This window comes from Delphinapterus leucas, chromosome 20 (genome assembly GCF_059928025.1).
Source record: "Delphinapterus leucas isolate spDelLeu-1000000601 "Yukka" chromosome 20, BTC_Dleu_Yukka2, whole genome shotgun sequence".
Taxonomy (NCBI): Eukaryota; Metazoa; Chordata; class Mammalia; order Artiodactyla; family Monodontidae; genus Delphinapterus; species Delphinapterus leucas.
Genome location: NC_143148.1, coordinates 18121723 through 18133735, shown reverse-complemented (window position 1 = coordinate 18133735; position 12013 = coordinate 18121723). Strand labels below are relative to the sequence as shown.

Genomic DNA, 12013 nt, shown 5'->3' with positions numbered 1-12013 from the left:
AAAAAAAAAGTTTGGGGAGGTCAACCTGGGAAACATTTGACCAAACTGTAGGACTAGAAAATTGCAGGCATTGGTTAACTGGGTTTGAGAAATAAACCATACTCCTGAAATACCTCGGAATTTTTCTTTAGGTAGAAAAAAGTTGATTTAATGACTTACACTGTTTCTGCTATAGATAATTTTCTGCTGGTTTGATGACCTGGAAGTTAATGACCTATGAAAACGTTTTGGTCAGAATTTGGAGGTGGAGAAGTGGAGTGCATGCAACTTGTTTAGTCTTTTTTTTTTTTTTAATTTAATTTTATTTATTTTTTTATACAGCAGGTTCATATTAGTTATCCATTTAATGCATATTAGTGTATACATGTCAGTCCCAATGTCCCAATTCAACCCACCACCACCACCACCACCCCTGCCACTTTCCCCCCTTGGTGTCCATATGTTTGTTCTCTACATCTATGTCTCTGTTTCTGCCATGTTTACTCATTTTTAATGATCAAGTACATTATTTTGTTTTGGTGCTAATTTTTTAGTGTTTCTGCTTATAAGACAAACTTACATGAAATGTGCTTTTGTAAAGGGTGGACGGTGTCACAGGGGCGGGCAATTATGTGCCAGATTCTGGGCTATGGGATTCATGTGCACGGTCCCATCTAATCCCCTCTGTGTCCCCAAAAGGATAGGGATTCTTATTTTCCCCATTTTTCAGACAGGAAAACAGACTTGGAGAGGTTTAGCGACATGCCAAAGACCACAGACCTGCTGACAGAGCCAGATTCAGACTCTGGTCTATCTCTGAGTTTACCTGAGGATGTTAAATGACAGAAGGCTGGTAGGCATTCTGGTCTGACTTTATCTTCATCTGGCAGATAAGACTGTGGCCAGACACCATTGGATCACTCTGGTCTTAGGTTGAGGTTTCTGGCAGTTTCTAAATATAGATCTGCAACGTGATATGCTAATGTGCTTGTTTATCAGTGAGGCAGGGCAGGAGTTCTGCCTTAATGGTAAACATCTGTCTACGTCAGACTCCTAACTCAGTCATTTAGCCTTCTCTTCCCCTATAGTCTCTAAGTAATGTCTTTATTACATTCGTGTTTCAGATGCTCGTCAGAAACTTGAGGCACCTCTCAAAGAGAAACATAAAAAGAACAAAGAAAAACACAAGACCAAGAAAGAGCACAGACGGAAGAAAGAGAAGGTAACTTCTGGGTGTACCAGGATCAGTGTGTGGGGTCAGACGCCCCTGCTTCTGTCGTCTAGACCAGCCTCCAGGGGTGACCCATGAAGCCAGTCAAGATGGAGGCCACAGGTCTCTCTACACCTTGACAGAAATGTTGATAGTCAATGGAAACCCTCGATTTTCAGAAAAACTTTGTTTTTTTTCTTTTGCTTTGACCACATCGCACGTCATGCGGGATCTTCCCTGACCAGAGATCGAACCCGTGCCCCCTGCCATGAAGCGCGGAGTCTAACCACTGGACCGCCAGGGAAGTCCTGTTTTTCTTTTAGACAGAATATCTTAATTTATTCAGTTCTACTTAAAAGTTTTTTTTTATTCATGAACATTAAAAAGTAGGAAAAAAGGACATTTAAATATCTTAGAGTTGAGAATTCCCTGGCGGTCCAGTGGTTAGGACTCGGGGCTTTCACTGTGGGGCCAGGTTCAATCCCTGGTCGGGGGACTAAGATCCCGCAAGTTGCTTGGCCAAAAAAATAAATTAAATATCTTAGAGTAATGGTTGAGTATTAAATAATAGAATAGTTAATTATTGTGTTTAATAAAACAATTGTTTTTAATAAAATATTTAGATAATGAATAAAAACATTTGATATTGATTATCATTCCATATTAAAGGAAGGTATTAGTTTGAACATTTCTCAACTACTTTGTCATCATTACAAATAGAGATTTGGGTCTGTAGCTTGCCATTTGAAGTGATGGACACTTAAAGAACACTGTTGACACTGCTGTCTCAACATCCATGTCTTCTTTTGAGTTATGGCACAGGCTTTTAATTCAGTTAATGTTAGTTAGTGCTGGGTACCCACAGTGATCTGGGTAGTAGTAGAATTGATTAGAAACAGTTCCTCTTTTGGCTACCTGAAAAAAGGATTCTTGGGCATGGAAGGTAAGAGAAGTTCTCCTGGAGTGAAAGGAAAGAAACTGGTGCCGACAGATTTGAAAACCAAACTCACGTGTTTCTCACCGGCTTATGTGCTGTTCTCTGACCTTCTACCAGTTTCTTCTTTGTGCTTTTCCAGGGAGCTTGTCATCCTGATATGTGGTTTGTCACATATGGCTAAAGAAACGGAGCAGGCAGGTTCACGGGCGGGGGCTGGGGGGACGGGGTCACCTTGGATGAGATGGGGGCTGAGTGTCATGATGGGGTCCTGCCTGTGCCTGCTTGGTTCTGCTGTGTCTGTCGCCAGAAGATCAGTTCTGTGAGCATATGCGCGGTGGAGAGCGTGCCCAGTTGTGTGTCCTGGTCTGTCCCACACCAGGCTAAAGCTCCCCCAAGTGAAGTTTTTTGTTTTTGAATATGACTCCAGCAACCAAATGCCTCATTAGCCTGCCAGTGCGTGGGATTAGGAAGGGAAACACCCATTTGTTCTCCTTGATTTATTTATTTATTTCAGAAAAAGAAACACCGGAAGCACAAACACAAAGGCAAGCAAAAGAATAAAAAGTCAGAGAAAAGTAGTAGTTCCGAGAGTACGAACAGCAGTGACAGCCAGAGCGATGAAGAAGGGGCCGCAGACCTGTCACCCCAGGAGCTGCTGAGACGGTAGGTGACAGGAGACAGTAGGCTTTCAGAAACCCTCAGAGGCTCGTTGAAACCTTGCTGTGTTTGCATAGAGGGAAATGTCAGAAATGATAAATTTGTGCTTTAACTCGTTTTTAAAAAGTTAACTTTTAATTGCATAAGTAATACGTAAATATATTATCATTGTGAAAATTCAGATCTTACAGATAAGGCTTGAAGTGGCCCGTGACCAATTCCCCAAATCTCTCTTCTCTCCACAGTAACCTCTGTCATCTGTTGCTTTGTAACTCTGAAGACTTTTTTGCGCAGCCACACACACACACACACACGCACAGAGGTACACGTGCATTTTGTTGCACATTTTTAATATAAATAATATAACTTTATGTAGCATAAATCTAGAGGGAATGAACATTTAGAAGGAATAAATATCACCAAATTGTTTCCACAAGTGGTTCTATCCATTTAAATTATGAAAGCACCTTGTTATTACATCAGTTACAAACAGCACAGCGACGTTTGCCAGCCTGATGGGTGAAGAATGGCATGTCATTTTCACTGCATTTCCTGAGTCAGTAATGAGGCTGAGCAGCCTTTCCTGTGTGTCTCAGCCTTTGCCATGGGCTCTTTTGTGAATAATGTGCTCCTGTCCTTTGCACAATATTCTGTTTTCTGTTAGATTTTTATACTGGTTTTCAGGTACTGTTTTTACTGATTTTTAGGAATTTAAAAATAATTCTGGATTATTAATCCTTTGTGTTTTAGAGTGTTACCTGTTATATGACTTTTAACAATCTGTGTTGAACAGAAACTTTAGTTTGGGGAACACTCAGTTTTACGAATTTTTGTGTTGTTGTTGGTATGTTTTACATTTTGTCTTTTTAAGGCCTTCCCAAATGTAAGGTTTTGTATACATATATAGACTGTTCTCATGCTCTTGTAGTTTTGTTTTGGTTTAACCTATTTGAATTGTTTTATCTTCCTCTTTTGTGTGTGTGAACAGAGTAGGGTAGGCGTCCAGCGCACCTTCCTCCGGATGGATGGCCGGTTGTCTTAGTGAGAGTGAGTAGGTGAGCTGCGATGAAAAGAAACCCTTTCAACCCACTGGCACGGCACGGTGGAGCATAAGTTAAATTGAGAAAGTTACTCAGGATCCCAGTTTGTTCCGCTCTAGAATGTGGCCCTCAGAGGAGCCGAGGGCAACGGGTTGGAGGATGGTCTTGGAGGTTGTTATGGTCCTGCCTGGAAGTCGCTGTCTTCCCTTCCCCTCCAGCCCCCGGGCCGGAGCAGCTGGGTGGCCCTGCCCGGCCAGCACGGGACCAGGTAGGGCAAATCCAGTTGTGGGCCCAGGGTGATGGGGGACACGGCAGGCGCGAGCCCTGGCCACTCGGCCCCACCGGTGCTCTGGGCTGTTAAGGGAGGTGTAGCTTGATCAGATTCTAAATGCCTGTGCCCATGTGGATTGGTTCCTGGATTCTCTGTTCTGGTTTCTTAGCCATTTTTTTTTTTTTTTTTTTTTGCGGTACGCAGGCCTCTCACTGTTGTGGCCTCTCCCGTTGTGGAGCACAGGCTCCGGACGCGCAGGCCCAGCAGCCATGGCTCACGGGCCCAGCCGCTCCGCGGCATGTGGGATCTTCCCGGACCAGGGCACGAATCCGTGTCCCCTGCATCGGCAGGCGGACTCTCAAGCACTGCGCCACCAGGGAAGCCCCCAGTTTTCTGTTTTTTCATCCGCCCTCTTTTAATTACTCTGGCCTTATAGTATATTTTGCCATCTGGAAAGACAAGTGCCGCTGCCTTGTTCTTTTTCATTTATTTCTTTAGAATGGACAGGACCTTCTCATGGTTCAGAAACAATACGGAGGATATGAGCATTTCAGTTTAATCCAGAGCCCCCTGAAGCGGCTGTGTTGATTCACGTTTCCCTTTCCTCAGGGCGCGTGCCATTGGTGATAGGGACGGGCCAGGCACTGTGAGGCACACCGTGGGTGTGGGCTCGTTTAATCCTCACATAAGGCTGTGACTTGTGTCCCCTCCTCTCACAGGCGGGGAAAGCAAGGCCCAGGGAGGCCCACTGACCCTCACCAACACCTGATATTTTCACCCTTGACCATTTGGGGCCATGTGATGAGTCATTCCTGCGGGGAGGCATTTGCGCTTGCACACGTGGAAGCCCCTCAGTGCCCATCCGGAGGGTGTGGTGGGGTGGGCTAAGCACAGCAGTCAGAAAATGTGGGAAGGTAGCTGTGTGCTGACTTGCGTCTAAAACTTAACCATTTAGAGACCAGAAGCTGCAGAACAGTGTATATGCCTGGTACTGTTGTCAACGGGCCTTTGGATTTCCCCTCATGCACGTGTATGTACATCCTTGCATAGAAAAGGGCTGGAGGGGTTCTTACACCCCTGAGAGCACTTATCTCTGAGGCGGGGGACTGGGATAGAGGGAATGCAGCGTCTGAGGTGTGAAATGTATTTAAATATTACTCTTGTGGTTGCTAAAGGTATAGTTTCCATAGCCCCTCACCCCTAAGCCTCCTGGGTTCTCCCCAGGGAGCCTGGAGGGGGCCCCCTCCATCTTTTGTGCCTCACTCCACTCTGTGTATTACCTGTCTGCATCTGTCTCCTGCAAGGGGCATTTTGAGGGTCACGACCACATGGGTCTTACTTGCATCCCCAGCGCCTGGCTGAGGTCTCACTCTTGTCAAGGGCCCCTGCTGCTTTCCTTCAGTGACGGCACAGCCTAGTTCCGGATGGACTTGCAGTCTGCCCCCTCCATCCCCTCCCCAGGAGACACTGATCTTCCTGCTGTCCCTGTAAGTTAGCTTTGCCCATTCTAGAATTTCACAGACGTGGAAACGTACAGTTAAGCGCACTCTTTAGTGCATTCACACTGTAAGTTCCCAGCTCCCTGCATGTTCACTCCCTGAACATACCTAGAGCAAGGAATAAACCAGCGCTCCAGAAGCCCCTCCCACTTAGCATCCCCACCCCCGCCCCCCAAAGGTAACCACTCTGGCTTCTATCACCGCTGATTACTCTCGCCTGTGTTTCAGATTTATTTAAGGGACCCGTGTACTATGAACTCTTGGCATCTGGCTTGTGAGATTCCTCTGTATTGTAGCAGCAGCTGGTTCGTTCTCATTGCCATAGAGTATTCCTTTATGGGATACACCACAGAGTATTCATCTGTTCCGTTGTTGGGGGCATTTGGTTTTCCACTTTGGGGCTGTAGAGCACGAATCTGGAGTCATTGTGACCCAGCTCTTCTTGATGAGTAGAGCCGCCATGAACATTCTTGTGTGCACGAAGCTGAGATTTAAGACTAACGGCTCAGGAGCTTTTGGCCTTGGAGCAAACATGGTTTTGTTTTTCGTTTTTTTAGTTCCTTCCAAAGGTCATACAGGAGATAGGTGTGTGCAACCAGGATTGGAACTTGCTTTTATAAATGGGTCTTAATATGAGATGTGGAGGAGTGAGTCTCTCTGTGTGTCTTGGGGGAAACAGAATCTTAAGAGTGCGGATTAAACGGTACTTTCTTTCATGGTGTGGGTCATCCTCTGTATTTTGTGCCACTTTGGCTCAGGGAGAGGCCTGGCATTCTTCTCCCCTGCTGAACTGTCTGGTTTTTCTGTTTGTATCTAACTTTCCTCCTCTCTCTCTTTTATTTCCTTTTCTAGGCTGAAGCGTCTTCCACTAAGAAGGCAGTAATTGAATTCTGCCCTGGCCTGTCCCAGTACCAGATCTCCTCCAGAATGGAAGTTCATTGGTCACTCAGTTAATAGATTGTACAGATTGTATTTATATGTAAATTTTTGCTGTAAAATAATTTTTTTTTTAAACCTTGACATTTCAAACCTTGCCTTGGAAGGTTGCTGCAATTTCTATTTTTAACTTCTTTTAGTGTCAGAGGAAAAACTCAGACTGTACAGTTTAATTAAAATGGCATTTTTCTATTTTTTTCTTGATTTTTCATTTCCTGAAACTTTAAAAAAGAAATGAAAAGCAAAGGCTTTTCTCTGGTTTTGTTGTGAAGAAAGCCAGGTTCAGATAAGGACAGTCCGACTTACTTAAGGACCCATGTGGGAGGGAGGTGGTCGCTTTCCCATGTTTTCCTGGGGAGTGTGGTTCCTCCCTCATGTGGTTGGTGCTGGTGGCCAGGAGCCAAGTGGGCAGCACAGTACCAGGATCCTGGCAGGTGGCCTCAGCCTCTCGGGGTAGATGCCACCAAAGTGTCTGAGAAAAGCACTGGGACCAAGAGTGGAAGAGTGCGCCCACACCCTGGGTCACACAAGCTCCAGGTCTCTGCACTGCAGCCCTGGGTCCCTGCTCTGAGGCTGCCTCATCTGACCAGATGAGACCTTTAGAAAAAGTAGAGTGCAGAGGTTTTTTTCTATTATCAAAGTAACATCGTAGAAAAATCAGAACAATTGTAAAAGGAGAAAGAAGGAAGAAAATCATTTCTACTTCTACCTGCCAGGGTTGACAACACTTGCTCTTTTGTTATAATTCCATGCAGTCATTTTCTAGCATTGAGTCTGCCCCCGGACAAGACGTGACTTTTTTTTTTTTTTTAAGTGTTTTTTTAAAAATTAATTAATCTGGGCTTCCCTGGTGGCGCAGTGGTTGGGAGTCCGCCTGCTGATGCAGGGGACGTGGGTACGTGCCCCGGTCCGGGAAGATCCCGCATGCCGCGGAGCGGCTGGGCCCGTGAGCCATGGCGGCTGGGCCTGCGCGTCCGGAGCCTGTGCTCCGCAGCGGGAGAGGCCACAACAGTGAGAGGCCCGTGTACCGCAAAAAAAGAATAATAATAATTAATCTATTTTGGGCTGTGTTGGGTCTTCGTTGCTGTGCGTGGGCTTTCTCTAGTTGCGGTGAGTGGGGGCTACTCTTCGTTGCCGTGCGCGGGCTTCTCATTGCGGTGGCATCTCTTGTTGTGGAGCACGGGCTCTAGGTGCACGGGCTTCAGTAGTTGTGGCTCGTCAGGCTCTAGAGCTCAGGCTCAGTAGTTGTGGCGCACTGGCTTAATTGCTCCGTGGCATGTGGGATCTTCCAGGACCAGGGATCGAACCTGTGTCCCCGCTTTGGCAGGCGGATTCTAAACCACTGCACCACGAGGGGAGTCCCAAGAGGTGACATTTTGTTCTTTGGTATTTCATTGGCATTATGACAGGTGTTTCCCTCACGTGCTTCTATATTTTGTGTACCTACCCCTAACAGCTGCATCTTAATTAATCCTGGGCACATTCTATAATTTATGGACCGTTTCTCTGTTGTTGACGGTGAAGTGGGTTGGCCAGGAGGCCCCTACAAAGGCAGAAGACACAGATCATTCTGGGAGGCGGAGCCAGGAAGACCCTAAGCGAGGCCGCGAGGATGGGGCCGCCGGTTTCACACGCTTGGCCATTTTTCTGTGGCTAACCGTATTGGGCGTTGAGCGGAAGCAGCGAGATCTCCGGGCTCCGGAAGGGCGCGTGGGTCCCAAGGTGGGGGCGCGGGCGCGTGGCGCCACCGTTCGTGGCCAGGCCGGGCTCCGAGATGGCCTCCCAGCCCCCGGGCGCCCCCAGCTCCGCAAAAGCCCTGGACCAGGACGGGAAGACAGCGCTCCGGAGAAGTAACGTGCAGCTGTCCTCGCTCCACATCCGCGACGGTGCGCATCGGCCCCGCAAGCTGCCCTGGGTAGCCCTGGTCAGGGCCTGCGGCCGCTTCAAGCTCTTGCTCTTGGAGGCGCGGCGGGGCCGGCTGCTGTCCTCGCTTAACCCCCTGGCCGTGGGCAATGACTTGCCACCGCTGAAGAAGCACTGGATGCCTGAGAAGGCAGCGTTCTGGGGCGACCAGGAACCCCTCTCCAAGGTCAGAACCGCCCCCAAGGGGAGGGGGTGTGGCTTGTTCCCAACAGGTGCGGAGAGCTCAAGAGCCGGCAAGGGGGCCTGGGAGGGAGCCACCTGGCTTGCTAGGCCTGGGCCCAGCCCCCTGCCCCAGGCACACCTAGGGGGCAGAGTGGCTGCCGGGGGCGGGGGCAGCTGGAGGAGAGGCTGGGTGGCCCAGGGAAACCATCCTGGGGGAGGGGAACCCTACCCAACCCAGACCCCGTGGGCTCCGGCTGAGCTTTCCAAATGTCCCCATGGTGACACTCCCAAGTGCGTGCCCCGGGGTCAGTGAGGGAGCCCTGTCACCCATGAAACAGCACTAGAAGCAACAGAAAACTTAGAAGAATAATAATACAGAAATAAACCCCCAAAACACTACTTAGTATTCTAAATGATATTTGAGAGACAATGCATTGATGAAAGGAAGGCCGGTGGCTGGGAAGAAGAAATAATCTGTGAACAGAGAGAAGTCTTGGGGATGAAAAAGAGGACTTCCAAACGAAGATCCTCCATGGAGGCTTTCAAATCAGAGCAGAGAACTGGAACAGAAAATTAGAAAACAAGCTCATGGGATTCTCTGAGAACTCAGAGAAAAAATATAAAGGAACAATAATTATGAGAGAAAAGAGAAGAGGAAGGCAGGGGAGATGCAGAAGAGCCAGTAAGTGTATGAGGTATTGGGGTGGGGGGAGGGGGCAGGAGGAGGAAAGAAATGCAGAAGGGAACAGTGAAACGTCCCTGGGCCGAAGAAAGACTGGAGCGCTCATGTGGAAAGACATAGTCAAGGCTTCCCTGGTGGCGCAGTGGTTGAGAGTCCGCCTGCCGATGCAGGGGACGCGGGTTCGTGCCCCGGTCCGGGAAGATCCCACATGCCGCGGAACGGCTGGGCGCGTGAGCCATGGCCGCTGAGCCTGCGCGTCCGGAGCCTGTGCTCCGCAACGGGAGAGGTCACAGCAGTGAGAGGCCTGCGTACCGTAAAAAAAAGAAAAGACATAGTCAGGTTCACTGCAAGATTGGAGGGAAATAAAACCTACAAGTGGTGAATGCCTGCACTGCAAGGATAGGAGCAAGGCTGTCCCTTTTCCAATGCAGATGGAAAAGCCTGCGATCAGACTGAGATGGAGGCTTCTCCAGCTGTCAGAGGACCTCAGAGCTGAGTCCACAACTGGGCCTGTCGAATGGCTGACTGTCTCGGCCAGGCCACCACAGGGGTGCATTGGGGTCTCCATGCGGAAGTCTGTTTAAAGAGAAAGCAGTGTGTGCCAGTGCTTTCCTTGCTTTTATTTGTGACAGTTATTCTGATTTTTAAGTAAAATTAAAGGAGAGCATAGGAGTTGTATTTTATTTCTGTTCTCCATAGAATACCCCCAAGATCCAAATTCAATAGATAAAAAAGGTTTGTGGGCATTTTTTGTTTTTGTGTTTTACAATTAAGTGTCTCCCCACGGACATAGTGTGTTCTCTATGTGGTTGCCAAGGGGGAGGGAGGGTGGGGGAGGGATGGATTTGGGATTGTATATAGAAATGAATCACTTTGCTGTACACCAGAAACTAACACTGTAAATCAACTATACTTCAATAAAATAAATTTTTAAAAAGAGTCTCCCTAGCACCCCCTCCCGCAACTACGCTCTTTCCCTCTATGGAGGCAACAAATGTTTCTAGTTTCCTCTGCATCCTTACAGAGATTTTATGCACATACCAGCACATACATGTATATTGTGACCCCTCCGTTTTTTCTTACATAAATGGAAGCATACCTTAGACCTCTTCTGCACCAGTTTTTAAACTTTTTTAAAATTTATTTTAGAGATCTTTCCATATTTAAAAAATATATATATTTATTTTGGCTGCACGGGGTTTTAGTTGCGGCAATGCAGGATCTTAGTTGTGGTAGGCATGCGGGATCTAGTTCCCCCGACCAGGGATTGAACTTGAACCCAGGCCCCCTACGTTGGGAGCGCGGAGTCTTACCCACTGGACCAGCAGGGAAGTCTCGAGGTCTCTCCATATTAGTAAGGAAACAGCTTCCTTGTTCTTTTTTTGTGGCGAGTATTCCATTGGCTGGCTGCCCCCTGATGGATTTAACCAGTCTTGGGTGCATGCACATTCAGGTGGCTTAAGATTTTTTTTGGCCTGGGGTTTTTATGATCCATTAGGTTAACAGAAGTTGAGAAGTTATATAAAGCTCTGGGATAAAAGTATTCTTTTCTGTGGTGGACTGGCCGAGGCAGCCATTCGACAGGTCCAGTATATAGAGAAAAGTATACCTAAAGTATTCTCTGCCTGGCCAAACTGCTGGTCCCTGACAAAGCCAACAAAAGGACATTTTCTTCAGAGCTGCAAAAACTCAGAAAGGATGCCTCTCTTTGAGGAAAAAGTTACTCAAGGGAATACTGTGGCAAACAACAAAAAAGTCAGAATTAAGAACTGGAGTAAGAAAAAACAGTTTAGAATAAACAGAGGGGAGCAGTGACTGAAAACAGTACACCTTGGAAGTGTTTATACAGCAAGGTTAATGCAGTTGTTTAGCTCAGTGAAAATGTTAACAAATTATCTTTTGAAGTGAAGGTGCACAATGCAAGAATAATAATGTTCCAGATGATTTCATCCAACAATCTGAGATGGTTTGCTAAAAAACATTCTCAGTGATAATTCTTCATTCTTGGCCTTTAAACAAGGCACATTCACACATGGATGTGTCACAAATTTTAAAAATAATTGGCTCAAAACCTCTCCTTGGCTCCCTGGCACATTTAAGAGGCAGTCAGGAGATCAGACCATGACCTTCCAAGCCATTTCGGCTCTACCTCATCTCTCTCCTCTTCCATCTGACTTGCTGACGTTCAAGCCCGTCTGTCCGGCCTCCGGTGTCCTCGTTTTGTCCCCCTCCCCCAGAGGGGGCGGATGTCTCTCCCTGCCCTCGGTCTAAAGCAGCGCTCACCTGGCTCTGGCCCTAACCTGGCATCGCGTGCCGCCTGTGCAGTGGCTGCCCCATCTCCCACCCTGGCCCCTGGGAGCAGGAGCCCGCCAAGCGCACTCCTGGTCTGGGGTCTTTGCTCCCCGGTTCCTGCTGCACCGCGGCACCGCGATCAAGGCCCGGCCAGGGAGGCGCAGGCAGATTTGTAGAACATATTTGTGGGACGCTACATATACCTAAAAAAGAGCTCACATTTTTTGCTTTTACAAACATCGGACTGTCTTCTATATGCTAGTTTTGTTAGGGCCTCGGACAATGTACTTAGAGTACAAGAGTGTGGAACTTCTCTGCGTGGCTCCTGGGGCTCCCTCTCCATAATGCACTCCAAAAGTACTCTGCCCAGAAAGGTCCGGAAGGGGGTGGAGGGATTTCCCCGCTCTTGCTGTTTTCCCATACCA

The 12013-nt window shown here is 47.7% G+C and overlaps 2 protein-coding genes across 6 annotated transcripts in view; both read left to right on the top strand.

Moving 5' to 3' along the window:
* The window catches only part of GPATCH1 (G-patch domain containing 1), a 43930-nt gene extending 37206 nt beyond the window's left edge, over positions 1-6724 (top strand). For 2 of the 5 annotated variants that reach the window (XM_089902945.1, XM_089902946.1), the window contains 3 exons: positions 1104-1201; positions 2641-2789; positions 3029-6724. In XM_089902945.1, coding sequence (XP_089759071.1) covers positions 1104-1201; positions 2641-2789; positions 3029-3140 — 359 coding nt within the window. In that variant the 3' untranslated portion in view covers positions 3141-6724. Of the gene's footprint in view, positions 1-1103; positions 1202-2640; positions 2790-3028 lie in introns of those variants that run through there. The other 3 variants (XM_022585825.3, XM_022585824.3, XM_022585828.3) reach the window with 3 other exon arrangements.
* Positions 6725-8207: 1483 nt separating this feature from the next.
* Positions 8208-12013, top strand: part of WDR88 (WD repeat domain 88) — a 38542-nt gene continuing 34736 nt past the window's right edge. The window contains exon 1 of the mRNA XM_022585823.3: positions 8208-8618. Within this exon, the coding sequence (XP_022441531.1) occupies positions 8304-8618 (315 nt within the window). The 5' untranslated portion in view covers positions 8208-8303. The remainder of the gene's footprint in view (positions 8619-12013) is intronic.